Source organism: Alosa pseudoharengus, unplaced genomic scaffold (assembly GCF_046254945.1).
Source record: "Alosa pseudoharengus isolate Yale_2024_CS ecotype anadromous, Long Island Sound unplaced genomic scaffold, YU_APseudo_1.1 YU_APseudo_1.1_scf_9, whole genome shotgun sequence".
In the NCBI taxonomy this organism is placed as follows: domain Eukaryota; kingdom Metazoa; phylum Chordata; class Actinopteri; order Clupeiformes; family Clupeidae; genus Alosa; species Alosa pseudoharengus.
This window is the reverse complement of record NW_027468881.1, coordinates 13,001,949-13,025,152: the sequence shown is the minus strand read 5'-3', so window position 1 is coordinate 13,025,152 and position 23,204 is coordinate 13,001,949. Positions and strand designations below refer to the sequence as shown.

The following is a 23,204-nucleotide window of genomic DNA, read 5'->3' as shown; positions in this document are numbered from 1 at the left end:
CCCTAACGTGTTCGTTCCTCTACAGTTTTGATGACAATAAATAGAAGGCTAACGTTAATGATCTGCTTACTTGCATCTCTCAACCTGGTGTTGCTAACCTACCTAGGCTATGAAAGTAAGTTAATTAAGGCCTACTTGGTTTACTGATTTTTGAGTAGGCTATGCAACCCATTGGCAAACGTTTACCTGGATATGTCCTTTTAGCTTATGTCATGTTTGCTAGCTTGTGGGCTTAGTTTGAGTAGTGCTACCAAAATCATAGAAATTAATAAAATTGCAAGACATTTACCTCTTCTATGATCCAATAATGATTTCATTCGAGTTGTTTTTTTTTAACATTTATTTTAACTAATGACATAGAAGACATTCCCAATTGCATCCACATATCGTAATGCACTGCAAAAAGTGATTTACACTCGTAGCCGAACACAGTGAGATGCAAGCCTTCCAATCCACTCAGAAATGTACTTAGGCTACTCTCACGTCCTTAAAGGGGCAGGCAGTCAATTAGACGTACACCACCAATGTAATGACATTAAACAGAAGTGTAGTCAAATAGTTTAAATCAATATGAAATTACTAGATACTTACTTGGCTATTAGTAATTATGCAGGCCACAGACTATGAATTATTAAAAAGATATGAACTTAATATGAATTACAAAATATATGAATGTATTGAAACATATGACATGATGCCATCTCTTTAGGTGACTGTCTTTTTTGGACAGTTCTACTATAATGCTTTGTGAATGACCTCAGTCAAAGCATTTTCACAAATAAAGTAGGCCTACTTTGATTTTCTGTAATCCTTTCTGTTTACCTTTGATTATCGTTTTTAATAAGCATCAAGATTATCAGTGTGATTTTGGTCTTACTAACCTTAATTGCCCTAAATTTAAACTATTTTTGCAATTTTCACTTCCTCCCGCAATTTCTCCACAAGAAACAGCTAAAATTACCGCAACTTCCATCCAGGCATTTTAGGTCGCAACAGTCTCAAAAAACCTCGCGAAATCCTGGTGGGATTGATTTTCTACCTATCCCTTACTGCCACTGGAAAAAAAAAAAAAATATTCCCTACCGACCCATGGCCTCAACTGACAACCAACAGGAACCAAACCTTTTTTTTTTATGCCTAGGCACTGATAGGTTGGAGCTGGTGTAGAAAACTTGTTACAAAGATGGTAATTATGCTAAATCCTCTTGTATGATGCATGTATGATGACCAGTCAGTCTTATGTGTGTATAATTTACTTGATCAGTTTATTTTCTCTAAATAAGATTTATGTATGAGTAGTATGTTGTTCATGTTGCAATAATTATTTAAAGCAATTCAACTATGAACCATAAACTGTGTGTTTAGATTGGATATGTGCAGCAGATGAGACAAGTGACTCTCTTACTCTTACATTGACTTCCATTGTATTAAAAGTGCACCACGTGTGGTGAAAAGTGGTACTGCAGATCCAGTACAAATTCAGTGGATTTATAGACAATATTTAAAAAAAAAATCTTATCTCAATGAAGAAACTCAGCAACAAGCCCAACTTTTGGGCAGATGATCCTCACATACAGAATGATATATGGTAAAATTTAAAAAAATCCTGTTAACTGTCCACATGGTGAAATGAGAAGATGAAAACAGGCTTTTTGAAAATCAAGCCCAATTTTAAAAAAATGCTCTGAAAATATTAAAATTATAACAACCAAAGTTAATGCATGGACAGGACCTTATAATACATACATGAGTAGGAAAAAAATCTGATGAATTTGTGTCACATACTTTTTGAATGAGAAGCCCTCAAAGGTGATGATGTCTTTTCACATTATGAATTTATAGCCATTTTCAGAGCTTTCCAGAGGGGAAAGTACACAAGATACGTCTGATCCGATTGGATTTTTTAATTCAACAGGAAAATGTACTTCTATTCACATAGTTTCACTAATGTGTGTGAAATACCAAAAGAGCCAATAATGTTGGAAATTGAACAAAAAGGATTGTTCACCACAATGCTTAAAATGACTTGAAGTTTCAAAGGGCTGTAGTTTTGCAACGATTAGTTATACAGATATACTATGGATGGATGCATGGATTTGGTCGTATGCATGGATTTGGTCGACAAACACCTGTGATTTTTTTCAGATTTTTTCGGAGGGGGTCACCTGCCAAATTGTGCTGAAATTGGGTGATTTCACACGGAATGACCCGATAACATTATTTAGTACTGTGATATCGATATAACTTGCGATATTTAAATATTTAATGTTTTTCTCCATTCTAGGCTAGGGTTGGGAGGGAGGTAAATGTATAATTACAGAAATAAATGTATAATTTTCTACATAAACAATATAAAATATTATGTAGCCTAGGTTATATATGGCCTGATGAAAGTGGACAGCTAAGAGACCTACTGACTAGGCTATTGAAGTTGTGTGGAAGATCTGCTCCAAGAAAATCCTCGTAAAAGACGGATAGACAGCCAATCTGAACACTTGTGCACCAACCAGCGGAATATTCCACATTGCCAGCCTTCGCTGGGCCTAGCAAAAAAGCTACCTAAGCTATATCGTGGCGGTCACTCTATTTAAAATCTTAAGTAGCCCAGTTTGTAACCTCATACGCTGCGCATCCCACGTTATTAGGCTACTGGCCGGCATGCCGACTACGAGTGCAGCGGAAAGTGAAAGTAAGGGGCTGCGATCGCACAGTCCAACAAAGTAGGCTAAACAACTTTTACAAATAACGAATCCTGATTACCTCTCTGCTGCTGTCTGGGGCTTTTGCTAAATGTAAATCATGAAATACAAGCCTTACAGTGAAAGACAGATATCTTCTGATCCTATAAAGATAACGAAAGAAATTGTTTATTTTAACAAGGTGAAGAAGGACGCATTTGGCGCTGTGTTTGTAACACGTCATCCTTCATAAAACCAAAATATTTCCATAGGCTATAACAGACGTGCTTTTCCTTTTAGTCACCAATTCCTCTTCACCCAAGTGTAGCCTACCTCGCTCGACTCACTATCTTCAGCCATCACGACATTAGCTCCCGCCTCAACACCTAAAACACCACACACCTAAACTGGTAAGGGACGGGCTTCTAGGGCAACATAGGTTTGGTAAAATATGTCGACATTCAGAATGTGAATGGATCATAGACTGTATGGAATGCGCACGGCACAGAAAATGTATCGACATTTATCGAAAATTAAGTCATCTTTGCGGTATGTCCATCGCAAGCGTTGATATCTCGATAACGATATATTTTAGATATATCGTGCAGCCCTAATTCAGGGTACCCACTCTAAGTAAATGTAAAACTTTTCCCTGACTTTCCCTGACAAAAAGAATTGAATTTCCATGACTTACTATGTAATATACCGACCAGCCGTGTAGCGTTCAAGAATCTTTTACTTTTTTAGAGCGGGAGATGAATACATGGGCTACTGAATAAACAAAGTTGGGCTACTCAAGCAAGCAGTACAGCTAATAATCTACAAAAAAAAAAAGCTACACACCAGTTCTGCGTGGAAATATTTATATTAATGGCAAGTAAATTTTAAACTGCTACAACAAAATTCCCTGATATTCCTTGACTTTGCCGCAAATAATATACAATTCCCTGACTTTCCATATCTGGAATAGGCCCTGGAATAGACCCGTGGGAACCCTGTACATTAGACACTGCAATGTGGCAAACTAGCTGAGAGCAGGGTGCAAAAGTCTTTCATATATTACATCATCCAGAAACCCAAACTCCCACTGCTGTGATTAGCAGCAGCATGTTAATCAACTCCTGAAGTTTTGAAATCTCTCCACTTTTCCTCTGAAAATACTTCACTGCTTCTCCATATTAGCCCAATACCAACTGCCTAATGTGGAATGCATTAGCCTACCAAATTGCTGAGTACCCAGGTAATAAGATAACAGCTTTGACTTATTTTAACCATGGTTCCTCAAAAATACTGGCCACATGCCAACAAGGAGGATGTGAGTGATGTAGAGAATTGTGGTGAGGCCACCCACCTGCCGCTGCTGCTGCTGCTGGTACTGCTGACAGAGTCGGAGCTGGAAGAGCGGCTGTGGGATCCCGACCCGCTGGGGGAGCGCGGGGCTCGTGACGCCTGACTGGAGAGCCTCTGTGGCGAGGGGTTGTGTGACTGTGAAGAAGAGTGCGGCGAGCGGCTGCGGCTGTGGTGGTACGACCGCTCTGTCCGCCTGCCCCGCTCCTCACGGTAAAGGTCCCGGTGTACCACGCTGGCCAAGGTGAAGGGCTCGCGGGCGCCCCGCGCCTCATAGCGAGTCTCTGCCGCGTCAAAGCGACTGGGGCTGCGGCTGCGAGAGCCATAGTAGCCGGCCGTGACCGCCGACGCCGACGTCCCGCCAACCACAACCACTCCAGCTCCGGCAGCGCTGCTGCTGCTGCCACTACTGCTGCTACCTCCAGCCACGCCGACCACCCCCACATTGCCTGCCCCCGCACTACCTCCACTGCTGCCACTGGTTGAGGCAGAGCCACCCCCACCGGTGCTGAGGGCGCGGTCCCGTGGGTCCCGATAATAGTCTGTATCGTAGTGCCGCTGACGCTCAAAACTGCTGCTGCTGCTGCTACTCCCGCTGCCTCCTCCGCGCTCATGGTGTCCGTAGGTACTGTGATCGTACGCGCGCTCTCGAACCTCGGCAGCCCTAGTGAGGGAGGACGACAGGAGGAAGAGAGGATGGCAGGGGGAAAGATGAAAGAGACAGGGGGGGGGGGGCGTTACTTCATTCTGTTGCTGCACCTGTGCACTGAGTTGAAAGGAATTTCATGCATTTCATCAACATTCTGACATTCATATTGTAAGATCATGTGTTGCTTTCTTTTATACTTATTAGCCCTCAAGCAACAATCCAGTTTCTGAAAATACAAAGACACCACGGAAGTGATGCATCAATACATTTTTTTTTTATCTTAAATAAATAAAGCTAAACATGACTTTTTAGGTTCTTAAAGAAATCCTTGTTTGTCAAAACATCTAACATCTAATGGAAGAAAGCAGCTGTTTTGCATGACTGAGGTCATACATGTAATGGCATTTCGCACTCCAAGTTACACAGGGTGAAATCAAACTAAAAGGTTTTTTGCAAGCTTTCAAACGGACATGAGTCAGTGTCTTAATTTTGCAAATATTAACCAAATATTTATATGCTTTAATTTCACAAGACTTCAGGATAAGCCATGTGTTCATTTTCACTCCTATTCAAATTTAAGCCTTCCTAGCACTGTCAGATGTAGAATGAAATCAAATAGCCACGTATGCATCTCAGACACTAGGTCTGCTTGTCAGTTCATATAACATGTAGTCTTAATGTTACTGGGCTTTTCAGCATCTATTGAAGTGTTTCCGCATTACTTAGTGAACTTTTCTTATGGAGCCAGATGTAGCCTAAATCCCTAGATCACGCAATATGTCTGGGGACAACAATTTGTCTGTGGAATTTTATCTATGTGTACAGAAAAATAATTATGGTTCTTAGAGCCTTAGAAATATCCTAAACTAATCCAATAGCTCATGAAGGCAATCCATGAAGTAGTGGGACAGCAAAGGTCAGAAGGTGTTGTCAAATTGCAAAAATTACTCCACTCTCAATGTGAAACATTTGTCCCTAGACAATGTTACATTACTTAAGTGGTAAAGCTACATCTGACCCCAAAAGTCAGTCATTGAAGCACTAGTAGTGAAGAGTATATGGCTAATCTAAAAGTGTGTAATTAGCGAGTTAAAAATTAAAATAATGCCTATAAAAATTTTTTCCCTGAAAAGACAAACAATCTGAAGACAAACAATCTGAAGAAAATCTGAAATTGCAAATTAGCAAACATTCATGCCATGCAAAGAGCAAAGTTTGGTGGGGTTTAAAAGGAATCAGTTCTGGCCTTGTGAAAAAAAAATCTGGAAAGAATGGGTCCAATCTTGTGTTTTTGCTAAACTGTGTTTGTGTACAAACAATTTGCATGTTACAGGATTATACCTGAAAATGCTTTGAAGACTAGTGCTGAAGTGCAAAGCCACAAGCAGTATGTGAGAAGTGACTTCACTATGGCTCTCTACTGTGGGAAATTGCTGCTTTAGGAAAGTTATTCAGGCAATGGACATTACAGCGTGGGAACTCCACCCACATACTGGTTGCCTAACATGACCCTACACTAAAAACATTCTTGAGGAAATGGACTGCGGGCGGCACAGGAAAAGCACACCTCTTAGCTCTGTACATGATATACTAAAGCAGACTGAAGAATTTCTTTTTTTGCCCCCCTCCTCAACTATGTTAATGCTTATTTAGCCAATGTTATCTGCCCCCAGCAATAGGTTTGCCCATTTCATAGGCTTGCTATGTTTACTCAGGATACTTTTTGTACCAATTCCCTCAGAAACAGCCTAATGAATATAAAGGCCTAAATAATTATTGTATTTTTTTTTTTTTTTGATACTGCATATCCAGGTGTAAAGATGAATTAGGTGAGTCTTGAATCTCTGATACTGTAACTTACTAAGCACTGACATTTGATTTCACCTTTGATTCCCTGCTGGTTTGCAGTGCTGTGTAACTTGAGTGTGATTAACCAATGGAACGCATTACAGATTCCACTCTTGTAGCTGCTACAGGGTCTGACAAACACACAGAGATGACGCATTGCATCAGTACATTCACTCCTTAGCTCGGTTGCCTTCTCCTCCATTTCTACAGAGCTATAATGCAATGCTTTGCACGTTGAGGTTTCCAATAAACTGCTGCTGCTATTTTCCTTTTCAGAGTGAGAGAACAAAATAATACCACTGTCCCCCCTCAGAAACATCATATTACAGACCGAGGAGAACAGAAAGGCAAGGAGCCAGGGAGTGTGAGAACGAAGGTTTGGGGGGGGGGTGGGGGCAGCAGAGTGGGTTAAAAAAAGGCACATAACTGCAAATGCCAACAAGCTATCAATACAGCCTGTTTTTACCAGCTACTACTGTTAGTGGGAGATATAGGGAAGAAGAGATAGAAAGGGACAGATGCAGAAAGAGAGATGGGGTGGGTAGGGGTAGGGTTAAAACTAGGGGTTAGAAAGGACAGCTAAAATACACAGGGCAGACATACCAACCTTTTTGGACAGCAGTAACTTGACCGACCTACAATTCCAAATACAATCTAGGGAGACAGAATTTTGTGAGCAAAAAAAAAAGGATTTAAAAAATGTAGAATGTTACTGAAAAAGGTGGGAAAAAATGGCGAATGCTGCAAGTAGTAATCCTTTGCTTGGAGGGGCTGGTAGGCTGTAGCAAAAAAGTTATCCCCAAAAGTTAGTCTTCAAATAAAAAAAAATAAAAAAGTCTGTTAATTACATAAAGTATCCATAGTGGAGAGCTTGATTTGTCTTTCTATACGACACCATTGGAGATTCTTAAGAATAAATAAAAAATCGCCTAAATTAGCAGATGAAACGCATTAAGTCCTAAAATAATAAATCCATATGGCATTCTTCATCACATATAGGCTAGTTCCACTTCCTTTTAAGTCCATGGGTAAACGACTCTGTGTGCATTCCAGTAACTCAAATATTAATACTGAGTTGATGCCTGCGCCATTGCATTTTTATCTAAATATAAATAAATAGGCCTAAATATAATTACGTTTCGCAAAAAACATCCACAACAGTGGTTCAGTCTTGTAGAAATCCACATGGAATGAAAGCTGGTGTTGTACACACCACTCAGTCCTACGGTCGCCATAATCCACAATGGCCCTTCTTCAGAGCAAATCCAACGGTCAATATAGTCACCTTCAGCACATCATCAAAAGTTATTGTTCCACCAAAGCTCCCATTCTCCAGACGATGGTTCATTAGATAAGTCCACTCATATTAGGTTGGTCAGTGGCAAGACATGTATTGTTCATCAAAAAAAAAATCCATGGGTCGTCGAGTTTCTACATCCAGTGATGGGAGCTGGGTAATCCTTTCAGAGTGAGACGAGTCAATACTGTATCCAAACTTTGAAAGTCCTCTTCAGCCCCAGCACAAAATAAACCCTCCACGGGCATGCTCTATGCAGCTGGTCGAAAAATAGTCCTCCGTCGATACCCAAATATCTCCTCTACGTCCACCATTAAGATTTTGTAGTTATTTCCAGAGTGAGAACGAAAGCAAGAAAGAGCCTCAAACCAGAAATAAAACCAAATGAAAATGATTTAAAGGAGAAACAAAAAGGAAACCAAAAGTTTTGCTCACTGTTTCTGTCAATTGTCGGCAGATGTCTCCCAAAGTATTTACCAGCAGAGCCCTGATACCACATATAATCCCAAAGAAAGAAAAAAGAAAACCAAAGAAAACCAACACCTCGAGTAACAGAATATCCGTGTGTTTGATGAGTATTAATCCAATGGGGGGGGATTCATATCCTGAGTATTTTATCCATAGGATCCCGACTGTGGAGGAAAATCACTGCATATGCAACACTCATTTTTTTTTTTTTAAAGAAATCCAATTACTATTTAATGTGTCATAAATAAATAGATGTGAAATAACTCAAAGTAAAGAAGGGTAAGATATTAATCCACCACGGGCGGTACTGTACTCCAGATCAGGATGATCCCAGGTATTGCCGCCGGAACAGAATCACATCCGCATCCGTAAATCCCAGGGAATCTTATGACATCCAAAACATGCCCTGGATTCTCCGTAAAATGTTACATCCAACTCACATGGTGATTTACTTTCAAAATGGATTATAACCCATTACTAAATACCTTAATACATAATGAATGTGTGTTCGCGATGCATGAACTTGCTCTCTTTGGATCTCTAAAAGTGTATGACTCCAAGAGCAACGAAGGGGTTCAAAGGACATAATGGGACGCCTGAAGAAACAGGACTGTGAATTCCTTTTCACTCCTCATTTGTATCTTTTCTCCCTTTCTTTTTTCAGTGTTTTTGGTTTGCATTGTTTATTTCCCCAAAAAACAATCTATTAAATGATCAGAGAATGCCTGATGCCTGGGAAAAGGCTTTCTATAAGAAACAAAATGTCCCCCTGCCTTCAGAGAAACTATGTCCACTTACCCGTCTAGTCTGCGTTCATAGCGTCCATCTCTGCTGTGGAGTGATGCAGGAGGCCCGTACACAGGGCCCCCCGCCCCCCTCGTGAACCCTGATACATCCCGCCCACGAGAGCCTATGGACAGGCTATCATCCAGTCCACGGGCTGCGCTGGGGATTGTTCCTGGTTCATTGTAATCTGTGCGCAGGTCTCTGTCCCCCATCTTGTTGATGGAGTTGTGTGCCTTCTGAGCACTCTTAATGTCCACAAAATCCACAAAAGCAGCAACTCCTCCCTCTGACCCACGCTTCGGCAGGACCTTGACACTCTCCACACGTCCATATCTGATATAAAGACAAAGGACAACAACAACAAAAAACATATCATTAGGTAGTGAAGGCAGGAACCCTCTTGTTTTTACCACATGACAATTCCAAGAACTTAAAATGTCTAGCCATTGCCAGTAGCAATGAAAGCTCACAAATACCAACTTGCATGGATCCACTCATGCTATATTGTACAGTACCTCACTCTAGATGTGATTGATTCTAACAAAAATACAGGCAGAAAGAACTACTTCCTTGACTTGAACAAAAGATGACTAAGCTTATATTACTACACCATGAGCCTAGTGTTGATTTAAGTACCTTTATAACATGTCATTTGCCTAATAAGATTAACATCATATTCCTACAAGTAGCAATACAGAACAACAAAGTCAAAGTCAAACAAATAAATTATAAACGTATTTCAGCACTCATGGGTAAACACAAGGAGGGGGGTCAATCTGAGGGTTCATTAAAAAAAATCATGGAGAAACTAGCTAGTATCTCTTGGTGAGTCTTCTATTTTTATTTCATGAGTTTTCGCAATCTGCCTGACAATGTACTTCACCAACCTCAAACAAAAAAATGATATGGTAATGTGTGAGACCATCTAAGAGTGTCCCCGCCCCCATGGAACTGCACCCCTTATCTACATGAACACAGCAGAATATACGTGCTCTTTTCAGGGGAGGCCAGTGAACTATCTGCATTGTAGATTTGTTTGTGGAGCAAGTATTACGAGGACAACTGCATGATGGATACGTGGTCCAGATCGACTGAACTTCGTTTAACACCTAAATACGGAAATGTTTTTCATGTAGCCTACCACAGGTACAAGGTACAAGTATTCATTAATGGGCTATCACTAAAAAGGTGAGCAGAATGGCTGAGTAGCGCGCCAGCTCTGTCACGAGACCGAAAAGATTAAATCATTTGCAATCACAGAACATTTTTCTAAGGAGACGTAGGCTACAGCCTGAGCCTATTGAGTCTGAAAACAATGTGTTCGACATGAGGACCCACAAAAAAAACACCCGCTTTCGCACGCGTCTCAACAGATTGTGTGAGGTGTGCAGCGCAATATGCCAGTTCCCACATTGACTGTACAATCTTCGTCGCCATTTTACAAATATATTCACACTGCTTACTCATTCGCCCGTCCCAATCTTCAATAACAGATTCTCCCGCATTGGGCTGCCATGCTATGGCACCAAAACGTGTGAGCATAGGGGGCTGTTTGGTAACATGTTTATCGTTTCATATCGTCATATAACCTTATAGTAAACGTTGTACTACAATCCCAGATATATATGCATCGAGTTAAACAAGTAAATTAGGTGAAGTAGCGTTAGATTTGTAACAATTTATGCTAATGACATTTGACACTCGAAAAAGGCAATGGTCACACGCCAGCAATTGCAACACTTATATGGCAGCCTTTATCACACAAGGCTTAACCACAAGGCTACTAGAAATATAAGGTACTCTATAATGACCAGCATTCATGGTCAATGTCGATACGATTGGGATCACACTGGCAACTTTCACAAGGATGCAATGAGCGGGAATTTGTTAAAGTACCAGCCATGATGGCAATGTGATCTTTTGCATTTAATATGTAGTAGACGCTCTATTTTAATGTATATGACCGTCATGGTATTGACATGCAGTGATCAGACTACCTTCGGTAAAATAGACAGCAGCATTCCAAAGATGCGACCAAAAAAAACATTTTAAATAGACTTCTTCTGGATTTTACACCGACAGCATGCCTTTAAAAGAGCTGTTTAATGAACATGCATCTTTCGAGTTATAATTCTGGGCACATTCAAGTCGATTTAAAATGACTTGGTTACGATCCCACGTACAGTAAACATAAATCTACAGTGTGTTCAAATCTGGTAAAGTCTTTTTCTTTACAACCTCAAGATTACTCCGTACACATGTCGGGCCACTACATCATCTCACACATGCTCGACAACGGATACTTGTCTGACACAGGAGTCCATGAGATCTGACAAGTTCCACGACTCATGTTGAGGCAAACTTCCACAAACCCTGCAGTGGCTACTAGATTTCAATGTCCACCTGCAGATTTTTACATTCTTTGGCCGGAAGTTAACATAATAGACATTCTCTGATAATACTATTAGTCACAGATCGAAGAAGCTGGGAGCCAACACTGATCTAGTAACTATGGTTACCAGGTTAGGTTGCTAACTAACATTAGCTATCATAGCGCAAGCCTGGTTCTCCTTTTAGATACATTGAGGAACTTGGCAAAATAGAGGGTTAAAAATATCTAATCAGTCCTGCTAAAATACATTGAAACAAATCTTGCACAACCTCAGTAGCGTTGCGGCGACTTCGTAAACGCATGCAATACTTTGTGGCTTAATGTCACTTTTGTCAGCAAGCATGCTCAAGCTATGGAGCTGGTCAATTTAGTTCTCCTAAATGATCCAATTACATCAATAATGTTATACAATCCAACTTACCAATGACACGGACCACGTCAACTATCTGGCAAGGCTTGCTTAAAACTGACAGTGATTGGCGGACACGGTGATCGTGTCGCCCCATGTTAGAGTAATGCTACCACTGGCAACGTTGTTCAATAACTTCACTGACTAACATTAAGACTATCTAAATGTTACAACGTTAACATTACACTAAAAGTCAACATAATTAATGTCGATATTAGCACAGCTGCCTAAGTTACGTTGGCTCGCAAATAACCAAGGCGAAAAAAGTTAACGTTAACGTTAGCTAATGAGAAGCAAAGATCATGTTTGCTATGCTTTGCTAATAAAGCTACTGCAATAACGTTAGCCAACACGGAACATTGTTATTAATCAGTAAGGTTAAATCCAGGGTAAATAACAAGCCATTCAGAAACTTCAGCCCATTCGTTACTGACGTCCGTGTGTTTCTACTGAGCACGTTAGCTTGCCATGTCCAACTCTGATAACTAAATATGGCTAATGTTACTACCGTACCAAAACTCACCACACAGATAGCTAACAAGCTAACCAACATAGCTAACGTGACACAGTGCAGCTGTTAAACATCTAACGTCTGCCAACTCACTAAACGCACTTTTTCCAGGTGTAATTGCTACCCAGTTGCTTTGCATCGCTGATAGAAAATACAGTGGATGAAAATCAGATAGTTATCGTTAGCAAGAAATCTTAGTTGTTTTATATGTCCTGCTGGTTGTAAACTAACATTAGCTAGCTAACTTAGGTTAGATCTTGCTACCTTACGTTACCTAACTGGCTAACTATGCGTAGATCATGCTATAACTTAAGTTACTTTACAGGCATGCATGCACTACAGAATACTTATTCAGTCAGATTTGCTGTAAACATTAGCTTGCTAACTCACCGTTTGAAGTGTTCAATAATCTTCTCCTCTCGTACATTTTCTGGTAAATTCCCCACCCATAAGTGTCTGGTTTCCCGGACCATACTGCGAAATCTTGTCCCCCGACCATGCAGATAACTGTATATGTTTTAATCCAGACCAAATGATTGTGTACGTTGCAATCCAGGCGCTGCGATATCTTGTGAGTGAATCATCGACAGTTAGCTTCGACTGGATCCCACCACCATTGGACTTGCTTCTATGCTTGCTCCTGGACGATGTGTTTGATTCTCTGCTGTCTAGGAGAGCGCGCGCTGTCAAGAACGCGCTCCATTGCTGTTCGCGTGACCAGGCGCGCCCCTGATTTCACGCGACCTTTGCTTTGCCTCGATCTCTACCCAAGGAAGTGGTGACGCCTGTGTCATGCTGTTTGCCATGGCAGCTTCGAACATTTTTTGTAAATAATAGTCTTTCTTGTCTTTTCTTGATGCAAACAGACACAAGTTGCCAGACACACGCCACAACTGTTTACATCTACAAACACACACACTCCTACAGGCAACAGAACCAACTTTATACATAATGAAAAACCTTAAAGTGTCCAACTTTGCAAAAGTAGGCCTAGGCTAAGGCCTGTTAAAATAAATCAATCTGAGGTAGCCTAAGGTTAGACTATCAGACTGCGTAGGTCTTGAGATGACTAGCAATAGTCAACACATAGCTTAATAAGGTTGTCTAATTCTATTAAAATATATTTTTAAATTTAATTTACAATGACATTAAAAATCTAAATCTTCTCCACAAAATTCTTCTTAAAAATCACAATCTTCTCCACACATTGTCCAATCTTAGTAAAACCCGTACATGTGCAGTCTTTACGGAGAAAACAACATTCAACATGTTTTAATCACACACAGACTTTAGGTCTCATGACATAAGGTATTGCATGTGCAAAGAGGAATCCTTCACAAAACGATTCCCAATAAAATGGTGTCATTCTTTCTCTTTCTGTATGTAAACCACGCACGCGGTAAAATGCGGCAAGACTGCAGCTAGTCCAAAACGCATGCGCAAGAAACGCCCACAAAGACATAGACGGATTGTGAAATTTGGTTCTGTCGAGTGGTTGAATATCTAGCAGCCTAGGCAAGACATGGGCAATGTAGACTGCCTGGTGTAAAGGCGAAAAAGGTTCACTAAGATAAACAGTGGGAATGTTCTGTGGGTTTGGAGTTACACGCTTCTCACAATTAAGATTTTTGTCTGCAACTTAAGCCAGAAAAGCGAATCCCAAGGAGATGATAACTGGCTATACACCAGCAAAGCACTTTTGGACCGGATTATTACCGTATCATTTTTAAAGGAATTACCTTGCTCCACTATGTCGATATAATAACCTAGCTACATCATAGGCGTGCTCCTTCAGTGTTCTTATTCGCTGGGAGTAATCTGTTATGAATCGATATTTCTTCATATAAATCCCATCTCTTATTGTTCAGGGTCTGTAATTCGATGGATTCATGAAGCTAGAGAACAAACGGATTGCAGCGCATTCTTGTCAGATGTTCTAAGAAAAATTCTTCCCCAATGACAGTGTTTTTACAAATCATTCAAATGAGGTGTTTGTTGCTTTGTCTTCAGATTGACGCCATTTTGTCTCCTTGGCCGTCCAAAATAAACTATTTCAACGTTTCGGCCATTTTGTGACGCTCGAGAGTCCGTCTGATTGAGATTTCAGACGGAGTCTAAGTCTGGTATGATTATAGCGTTTTGCAGAGGAACTCTGTAGCCTACTCTTTTTTGTTAACATTGTAACAGTTTCGTTGACTGTTAAATTGTAACAGTTGCACATAAGCTATCTGACGAAAAAATATAAAGAGACCACTAGCTGCCAATTTTTCTGAAATTAGCATCTCTAGGCTACATAACAGCCATTCCATTCCAGTGTCTGTTGAATTCCAACACAAGCACACCTCATTCTACTTAATAAGGTAGGCCTAGGTGATAACCTGAACCAAATCTTATGTAACGAGGAAACCCTTACAAAAAACAGGCAGTTTTTTCGTAGCCTACAGTGGCGATATACTACAGTACAGTGCAGTACACTATTTTCATGTCCAAAATACTGCATTTCTGCAGTAAATACAGTAGCCTACAGTAAAATGCATTTTATGTGTACAAAATACTGCTTTTCCTGCATAAGAAACACAAATATTTCCTCCAAAAACAATTTTGATACTCAGAAAACTGCAGTTTTGACACTTGAAGTAGGCCTAATGCAGTTTTTTTTTGTAAAGGAAAGTATAAAAACCTCTGCTGTGGTCATCACTACCCTCTTGAAATAGGATGGATGGCAAAAACAATGCTAGTACATCAAAAGTAATTGGAAACAAAAAATGACTATTGACCATGCCAAAAGAGTTAAAAAGAAAGCTTTTAAGTGAGGAAAGAAGGGTTCAATTCTGTCTTTACTGGGAGAGGGATACAGTGAGTGTCAGGCTTCCATCCTTAAAAAGACAGCGGTTCATAAGAACAAGGTCAAGCAGCAGACAGTGGGGACAACAAAGCCTGCAGGATGACTGTCAACTCATTTGAATGCCACTCAGCAACTATAGGATGACATCAAAAGACCTAAAAGAAGAGTGGCAAATGGGGTGAAGTGCACAGTGAGAACAATTCGAAACAGGCTCCTAGGGCAAGGTTCAAATCATGTAGTAAATCAAGCTAGATAAAAGCTCTTCATCAATGAGAAGCAAAGAAGAGCCAGGCTAAGGTTTGCAAAAGACCATAAGGATTGGACGATAGAGGACTGAAGTAAGGTCATCTTTTCTGATGAGACCAATTTCCAGCTTTGCCTTGGTCGTCTAATGGTTAGACGGAGACCTGGAGAGGCCTAGCCACAGTGTCTCGCACCCCACTGTGGAATTTGGTGGAGGATCGGTGATTATCTGGGGGTGCTTCAGCAATGGAATCGGGCAGATTCATCTTTGTGAGGGACGCATGAATCAAGTCACGTACAAGGTTATCCTGAAGGAAAACTTGCTTCATTCTGCTCTGACAATGTTCCCCAACTCTGAAGATTGGGTTTTCCAGCAGGACAATACTCCATGCCACACAGCTAAATCAATCAAGGTGTGGATGAAGGACCACCAGATCAAGACCCTGTCATGGCCAGCCCAATCTCCAGACCTGAACCCCATTGAAAACCTCTGGAATGTGATCAAGAGGAAGATGGATGGTGACAAGCCATCAAACAAAACTGCGCTGATTTTTTGTGCCAGGAGTGGCATAAAGTCACCCAACAGCAATGTGAGAGACTGGTGGAGAGCATGCCAAGATGCATGAAAACTGTGATTGACAATGTTTATAAATAAATATGAACTTGTTTTCTTTGCCGTATTTGAGGTCTGAAAACACTTTCATCTTTTTGTTATTTTGACCATTTGTCATTTTCTACAAATAAATGCTCTAAATGACAATATTTTTTATTTGGGATTTGGGAGAAATGTTGTCAGTAGTTGACAGAAAAAAACAAAACTGAACCTTTTATTCAAACACATAGTAATCAGAGAAACTGAATTTTGCAGTGGTCTCTTCATTATTTCCAGAGCTGTATGCAAGCTAAACATTCTCAGACAGCAAATTTTATGTTTGCCATAATGGTACTAAAATGTGATGCCATCTAGGAAAACCCTTCACATGGTGCACTCAAAAATCTTTGTTTTTTTTTTGGTTTCAACCCTCTCTGGTAAATTTCACCAACTTAAGATTCTGATACCATCCACATTCTGGACACTGTCCCCTATAGCAAAATCCTGGATCCAAAATCTTAAGTTGGTAAAATTGCATAATGTGAAGGGTTTTCCCAGATCGCATCACGAGTCGCTATGGCTAATTATTTGCATGAGCAAGTTAGCATTAGAAACAGATTTTTTAGCATCCTAATTGTTTTTTAGTTCATAGATGTAAACAATTAAAAGGCCTAGATCTAGGAGCCATTGGGGAAAGCAGTGTTGGAAGAAAGTGTGTAACAATCGAAACCTCAAAGAATTAGACAAGCCAGGTGTTTTGACATATTTTGGAGCAGTTCTTCTCTGTCAGACGCCTAAAACAGTGGATGACAGATGCCGTTTCTGAATGGAAAGTCATTTTTTTTTTTATAATTTAGGACTACTTGATGTGCACTTTGCCTGTTTGGCTAGTCATTGTCTGTCATCATAACCCACTGTTGTAACTTTAGAGTATTTACACAATCTTGAAAGGCACTAACTTTTAAGTTTTAAAGGTCATTTCAATCTGTTGCCTCAGTTGAAATACTTGAGGTCTGACGATTAATTCTTACAAAGAATGTCAGGCAAAACTAAAAATAAATGTTATGGCGAGCAGTCACATTGTGGTGGTCTGCAAGTTTTAGATGGTATGTGTTCAGGATCACTTGATTTAATCAAATGGTTCACCATTTTAAGTAGCATATCAGCTGGACTAGCAATAGCAGAGTATTTTTGTACCTTAAATCGGACTGGTCTGGTCTGGTACAACATGTTATCAACAACATGAGTGTAATTATTATAAATGAGTTATTAGACCCAGTAACATTTGATATAGGCTCATTTGGCATCACATGATGTGGGCATCATGATCCATGTGAAATCATTAAAGTTATCAGGGGCTTTTGTGTCTCAAACACTGAAAAATGTTAGTAGGCTATAGGCCTTTTCTTGACCATACAGTACATTGCAGACTACTGTCAATAACATGATATTTAGCCTTCATTTAATATTCTTTACTTGCAAGTCCCACATATACGTAAAGTAACAATACATAACGATAACCAAAGTATAAATTATAACAAGAAATTAGAAAAAAAGTACAGAAAGGCAGTCAGCTATAGTGTTAATTACTTTCATTTTTGTTTAAATGTCTTCTGTTGTATCCTTTCAGATCCTGGTTACTGTGAACTTTTGCTGTACCCTGCAAAAGAAAACAGTATAGTTTAATGTTGCACTCTTTCATTTAAGCACATGGGGGTGAGAGAAGAAAATGCTTATGGGCCATGCTCACATTTTCTCTGGCATTCAGTAGGTCTTCAGTAGGAATTAAACAAGCTGCTTCTCCCAGGAAACACACGAGGACATGGAACATATCTGCCCATTGGCCCACTGTCAGCATCAGCAGAAATAGGCCTCCGAGTCGTACCACCACTGTGTGAAAAGCTGTCTGGCTACTGGGTTGCCGTTGTTGTTCTGAGGGGATAAAGTAAAATGTAAAATTGTTTAGTTTATACCACCACCCATCCCATATCCTCTGATTCTACTCACCTTGTGTAGACACCACAAGCAGTGTATAGCAGATTGTTAAGGGTGTCCAGAACCGAATAGCCTCTTTGGCTGACAAAAACTGCTGATTGATGGAAATTAAAGCAGCAATTGCAGCCACAGTGAACGTGAGAATAAGAAGACAGCATAAAAAGGTTAGGATGGAAGATCCTGAGGTTAATAGTCCAATGCAGATACCACAGTAGCGCTGTGAACTGTGCAAATGGAATAGTGTCTTCACATGTTGATATAGTCTTGAACACTGACTGGCCAAGAACCAACTCAGTGCTGTGGCAAGCAGAAGACTCAACCAGCGATGGGGTGCCTCCTTGTGGAGAAAATGAAGACTGCAGCTTAGTGCACATCCCACAGAGAATTGACACTGAACAAGTAACCTCTCTGTATACCCAGTGTGGGAATCCTGTAAAGAGGAAATATAATTATAACATTATATATCTGGACACAACTATAATATATGGCCTGAATACAAGAACAAGTTACAAGTATTTAATTGCATGCAGAAAAAAAGGACAATCTTACTGGTCCAGCAGTGACTCGTGCTGAAATCACTCTCAGTATGAATTCAAGAACAACCAGTGATGCAACTTGTGACCCCACAATAGCAAGGATCCCTGTGAGGAACCAAAACTGGAATGCTCCAAACAGCCACTTGAGGTGGCCTGCCCTTGGTTTTGATTTCCCTTCATTACCTTTGTCATTTTCTTTTCTGAATATAATTGGACAAAATATATTTTATAAAAGTTTAGAAAGGTCAAAACTATCCATAATCTGTAAAGGCCACTTATGCTCATTTAGAGTCAAACAAATATATTTGTCTGATGAAATACTACTGACAGGTTACAGGCATGAGGTGACCTTATCCGACCGAGTATAATTAATAGGTTTGGCTTAAGGCACTGTGATTGTATTAGGCTACATACAATGACGATTAGAAAATTGTTCTCACCTCTCTGACTCAATGAATACGTGAATTCTCAGTAGACTGCAAAGCACTGAGATCCCACATGCACCAACAATTCCTGTTTTAAATGTGAAAGTAGGAGCGCTTTCAAATTAGTCTCCATGTAGCCATGAAGCCTATACGCTTCATATAGCAAAAGTAATAAAAAATCGAATAGGCTATGATTAACGCAGAAAACGTTGACGACTCACCTTGCATAAAACTATCGACAGGACTTGTTTCAAACAGTAACCAACTCGGTAGAGACGGAATTAAAGAAGTGAAAAAAGACAGCATTTCGCCGTTCTCTGAGCATTAAAATGAGTTCGTCCCCTTTGTATAGCCTACTTAAGTCGTTACAATAATCAACAGTAGGTAACCTAAAAAATATGTAGCAGTCAACCGACACGGATTGTCTTTCCAATCTGGCCTATAGAGAGTAAGCATATACCACAATTAATATTTGAGCCATCCATACATAATCTAGCAAGTCAATTCTCACTTGGTTTCGGTTGCTGCTGAGTTTCAAAGGTCAAGGCAATCCTATGTGGCAATAATTTTATGACACACCACTATCGTTAAGACTCATGACGCATCAAATGAATGGCCAAACTAAAGCAACCATTTGTTTTGCCATAACTGAATCATGTATGTTTGGCGTGCTGTTTAGTCTCCTGTTGTAAGCAAACTGTTTATTTGTTCACCCGACAGGGAAAGGCGTTCCATGCTCGAGGAAACTACATTTACATACAGAATAGCACCCAGAATGGTTGGGATTGTCAGAATTTGTGCTGATTAGGCTAGCCCACTGCCTACAGTAGGCTAATATCTACAGCAGGTATTGTTTAGGAAGCAATGGTATCATGCAAGCAAAGCTGCAAGACTGGCTCAAGTGAATAAAAGTTTTATTTCATAATAACAATCTTATTTTTCAAATGCCATTATAAGATAGGCACGTGCATTATTCATTGAAACAGTGAGTGGTAAGAATGACACTTAAGGAAAATGGGTTTAAGAATATGAGCAGAAGCCCAGTGTTGTAATTAAAGGCAAAGTCCTTGATTGTGCATGACATCAAGTTTGTTTATGTTTAGTTAGCAGACATTTCTTAGCAGACGCCTGACCGCAATGTACATATTAACCAAGGACAAAACACACTAGAGAAGTGGTTCACCCCTCTCTAAAGTAATCCCAGAGAAACTCCACACAGGGTTTTGTTTTCGTTTGGGTGAAAGGCTGCCCCCATTTTCTTTGTTTTCAGTTTTCAGAGCCTTGGCTGCCTACAGATAGGTATTTTTACAGTGTACTCACAGGATCTACAGCCAGCAGATTATGAAGAGATGTTCGCTGAATGTGACAAAAAATGTTATGGGCTTGAAATCGAGTAGGCCTACAGTCGCTGTCTGTACCTTTAATAGCCTACTTAAATGTATTGCAATGTAGCTACACACTATACCGCAACTAGAAGACTACTTTAAAAAATAATTCTCAGACTAGTAACATTATGGAATGTAAATAGCTTATAGAATGTATGACCAGTATTGTTTTCATCAATATTAACATAAGTACACAATCAATTTGCCAAAAACAAACACACATTTTACAAAGGATAGAATCAGATCAAGAAACGAAAGGGAATGGGTTCATCCTCCATGATTTTCCTATAGTGCTCCTCAAATATGGTGTTCTGTTCAGCACTGAAATGATTTTGCCAGTCGCCAACCTCTCCTGTAGACACAGAGGAAAACAAAGTTCAGAGAACACAGTCTCTACAGCTTAACTGAGCTCTTCTACCCCTTCTCCTGTTTCTCACCTTTTCTCATGAATTCTGAGACTCGCCGATCAAAGATTGTGTTGGGCACAGATGAATAGTTGGCCATAGGATTGTCACGCATGGTAACAAATGTTGTCTTCTGTACTACCTCATCAATCAGTGTTTTAGACAGGTTTTGTCCAAGAAAATGAGCAATGCGTACCACCTCCTGGTATGGGTTCTGGTGTGCAAAAGTAATTTGAAAGAAAATAAGTAATAAGCCAATCTAAAAGCATTAAGCGTCACCTATATCAATAAAATGGCATGTCAGCTCAGTTTAACTAAAGGCAAAATGAGTACAAACATACTTCCTTCATGTCTTCAAAAAACAGATAAAGTATATTCTTCTTTTTTCTCTCTCTCCAGTATCCTTTAACATGATCATACCAGGAACCCCATCCCACTGTGGAGAATGATATAAAAAGACTTAATGAAAATATTTCAAACATCCTAAATCAGAAATACACCACCCATGTAACAATGGATCTACAACATCCAAACTCCTGGCTGGCTCAGCGGCAACTTTGGGGCAGCCGTGGCCTACTGGTTAGCGTTTCGGACTTGCAAGTAGGCACGGCTGAAGTGCCCTTGAGCAAGGCACCTGACCCCTCACTGCTCCCCGAGCGCCGCTGTTGTTGCAGGCAGCTCACTGCGCCAGGATTAGTGTGTGCTTCACCTCACTGTGTGTTCACTGTGTGCTGAGTGTTTTTCACTAATTCACAGATTGGGATTAATGCAGAGACCAAAGTTCCCTCACGGGATCAAAAGAATATATATACTTATACTTATACATACGTACATTGTCCTTTCATGAACTTATCTAAGTACTGGTGCCATGGTCCTGGTTCTGGTTGTACTAGATTCATTCGGTCAAAATGGAAATATGACACAACATTGTCTTTGGGATTACGTGCCATGTATATTACCTATAACATAGAAACACATAAAAATGAGCAAATTATGCTTTAGGTCTATGTGTGCTGAGAGTTATAGTTTAGAAAACATTTAACATGCAATAATATTCATTGGCACGCAACATACATGTATGAGTCTATATTTGACTGTGTCTCACCTTGCAACCTGCCTCCCAGAATGTTGTGGGAACAAGCTGGATAGGCAAATGTGTTTTAATAACTCGTGGAGGGTCCATTGTCTCTAACTTGGTTATACCTGCATCATTGGTTTGTGATAAGGACATTGTTTCAGAGAAAATTCAGTTCACAGGAGAGAAATGTAAGATGATATTGTGAGCTCAAATTCACTGACCAGACAGTGTAGGATTTGGGGAGGTCATCTCAAGGAAGGGCATGCGTTCATGAGTTGGAGCACGTTTGCACTTGTCAAAGTCATTGTGGTTTAAAAGCAGGTCAACTATCTCCTGAGTCCATGTTGTTCCTGTGGAAAAGATAACAACTTTTCTCATTGTGCAGTCCAAACCATTTTCACAACTTTGTATTAACTGTCCATATTTGCTATAGGCTAGTTGGTTTAACTGCCAGTGTAGCCTATAGGCCTACTCACCTGCTTTAGGGTAAGTGGCAATGAGCAGGTCACCAGGATCTGCTCTAAATCTCTCGACCCTTTCCCAGTGTGCAACTATTGGCTTTAGCAATGGTATCCCCTGCACTTCCAGCAGTGGACAACGAGTTTGATATTCCATAGCAGCCTAGAGATCACATAACTGAGTCACTTCAAAATCTCAGACCCTTACTTACTCAAACAACTCTTGCACTCACAGATAAGATTTCATGATTCTGTATTTGGAAGATCACTCAACAAAACTGATATTTAAAAAATGACGTCTGCGAGGAATTTAAAGCCTACCAATTCCTAAACCAACCCAATCAGCTTTGCTTTCAGGACTAATATTTGCCTACATGCGATGGCATCTATGACAATCGATCTCAATTTAAGCCTAGCCTATTTTTTGTCATTTGAGATCAGTAATTCGGGTTTACCTCAAATTGCATGTGCGAAACCACCCTGGCTGACAGAGGTTCGTCTTGCAGAATTCCACGTGATGTTAATAAACTGGAGTTCAAAGTACATTGTGAACATATGTCCTAGACCTACATCGTCGCACCACCAGCCTGTTGAAAGTCAGCTTTTAACACACACGATTTAATCTAAAATAATCTTGTACAAAACATAGTGACGAAAAATCGCAAGTGTGATGCCATTAGTCAGCCTTCTTTGAATTTCCAGAAAGGTCCACAAAGCCAATATAGCTGTCTGTTGTCATATTGTCATGATTTTTTATGTTCTACATTAATGTAGAACACAAATGCGCATTTCTTTCAAATGAATGAGAGAACTTTTGAAGGTGACAAGCTGGCGCTGCGCTATCCATCTTTGGAAGCT

General features: G+C 40.1%; 3 protein-coding genes across 4 annotated transcripts in view; all 3 read right to left on the bottom strand.

Moving 5' to 3' along the window:
• spen (spen family transcriptional repressor) overlaps nucleotides 1-13,016 on the bottom strand; it is a 40,309-nt gene extending 27,293 nt beyond the window's left edge. The window contains exons 1-3 of one of the 2 annotated variants that reach the window (XM_076276011.1): nucleotides 12,776-13,016; nucleotides 9,086-9,406; nucleotides 4,030-4,689 (exon numbers count right to left, since the gene is read on the bottom strand). In XM_076276011.1, coding sequence (XP_076132126.1) covers nucleotides 4,030-4,689; nucleotides 9,086-9,406; nucleotides 12,776-12,858 — 1,064 coding nt within the window. In that variant the 5' untranslated portion in view covers nucleotides 12,859-13,016. Of the gene's footprint in view, nucleotides 1-4,029; nucleotides 4,690-9,085; nucleotides 9,407-11,886; nucleotides 12,163-12,775 lie in introns of those variants that run through there. The other variant, XM_076276012.1, reaches the window with a different exon arrangement.
• Nucleotides 13,017-16,218: 3,202 nt separating this feature from the next.
• Nucleotides 16,219-19,691, bottom strand: tmem82 (transmembrane protein 82). Its single transcript, XM_076276467.1, has 6 exons — nucleotides 19,243-19,691; nucleotides 19,037-19,109; nucleotides 18,610-18,796; nucleotides 18,073-18,490; nucleotides 17,816-17,997; nucleotides 16,219-17,725 (listed from the first exon to the last, which is right to left on the bottom strand). The coding sequence occupies exons 1-6, from the start codon at nucleotides 19,325-19,327 to the stop codon at nucleotides 17,648-17,650; spliced, it is 1,023 nt and encodes a 340-aa protein (XP_076132582.1). The 5' UTR covers nucleotides 19,328-19,691; the 3' UTR covers nucleotides 16,219-17,647.
• A 308-nt stretch (nucleotides 19,692-19,999) lies between these two features.
• On the bottom strand, nucleotides 20,000-23,082 carry sult1st5 (sulfotransferase family 1, cytosolic sulfotransferase 5). Its single transcript, XM_076276980.1, has 8 exons — nucleotides 22,802-23,082; nucleotides 22,365-22,509; nucleotides 22,110-22,238; nucleotides 21,916-22,013; nucleotides 21,643-21,769; nucleotides 21,152-21,246; nucleotides 20,844-21,024; nucleotides 20,000-20,758 (listed from the first exon to the last, which is right to left on the bottom strand). The coding sequence occupies exons 1-8, from the start codon at nucleotides 22,811-22,813 to the stop codon at nucleotides 20,646-20,648; spliced, it is 900 nt and encodes a 299-aa protein (XP_076133095.1). The 5' UTR covers nucleotides 22,814-23,082; the 3' UTR covers nucleotides 20,000-20,645.
• Between the last annotated feature and the right edge of the window lie 122 nt (nucleotides 23,083-23,204).

Excerpts from the sequence above, each read along its gene's own strand:
- tmem82 (XM_076276467.1), bottom strand. The coding sequence starts at position 19,327 with ATGCTGTCTTTTTTCACTTCTTTAATTCCGTCTCTACCGAGTTGGTTA. Across the intron at positions 19,110-19,242 it reads TGTCGATAGTTTTATGCAAG|GAATTGTTGGTGCATGTGGG; the intron begins GTGAGTCGTCAA and ends CATTTAAAACAG. Across the intron at positions 17,998-18,072 it reads GCTTGTGGTGTCTACACAAG|AACAACAACGGCAACCCAGT; the intron begins GTGAGTAGAATC and ends TTATCCCCTCAG.
- sult1st5 (XM_076276980.1), bottom strand. Across the intron at positions 22,014-22,109 it reads CCCAAATCCTACACTGTCTG|GTATAACCAAGTTAGAGACA; the intron begins GTCAGTGAATTT and ends CCAATGATGCAG. Across the intron at positions 21,247-21,642 it reads TAAGTTCATGAAAGGACAAT|TGGGATGGGGTTCCTGGTAT; the intron begins GTACGTATGTAT and ends CATTCTCCACAG.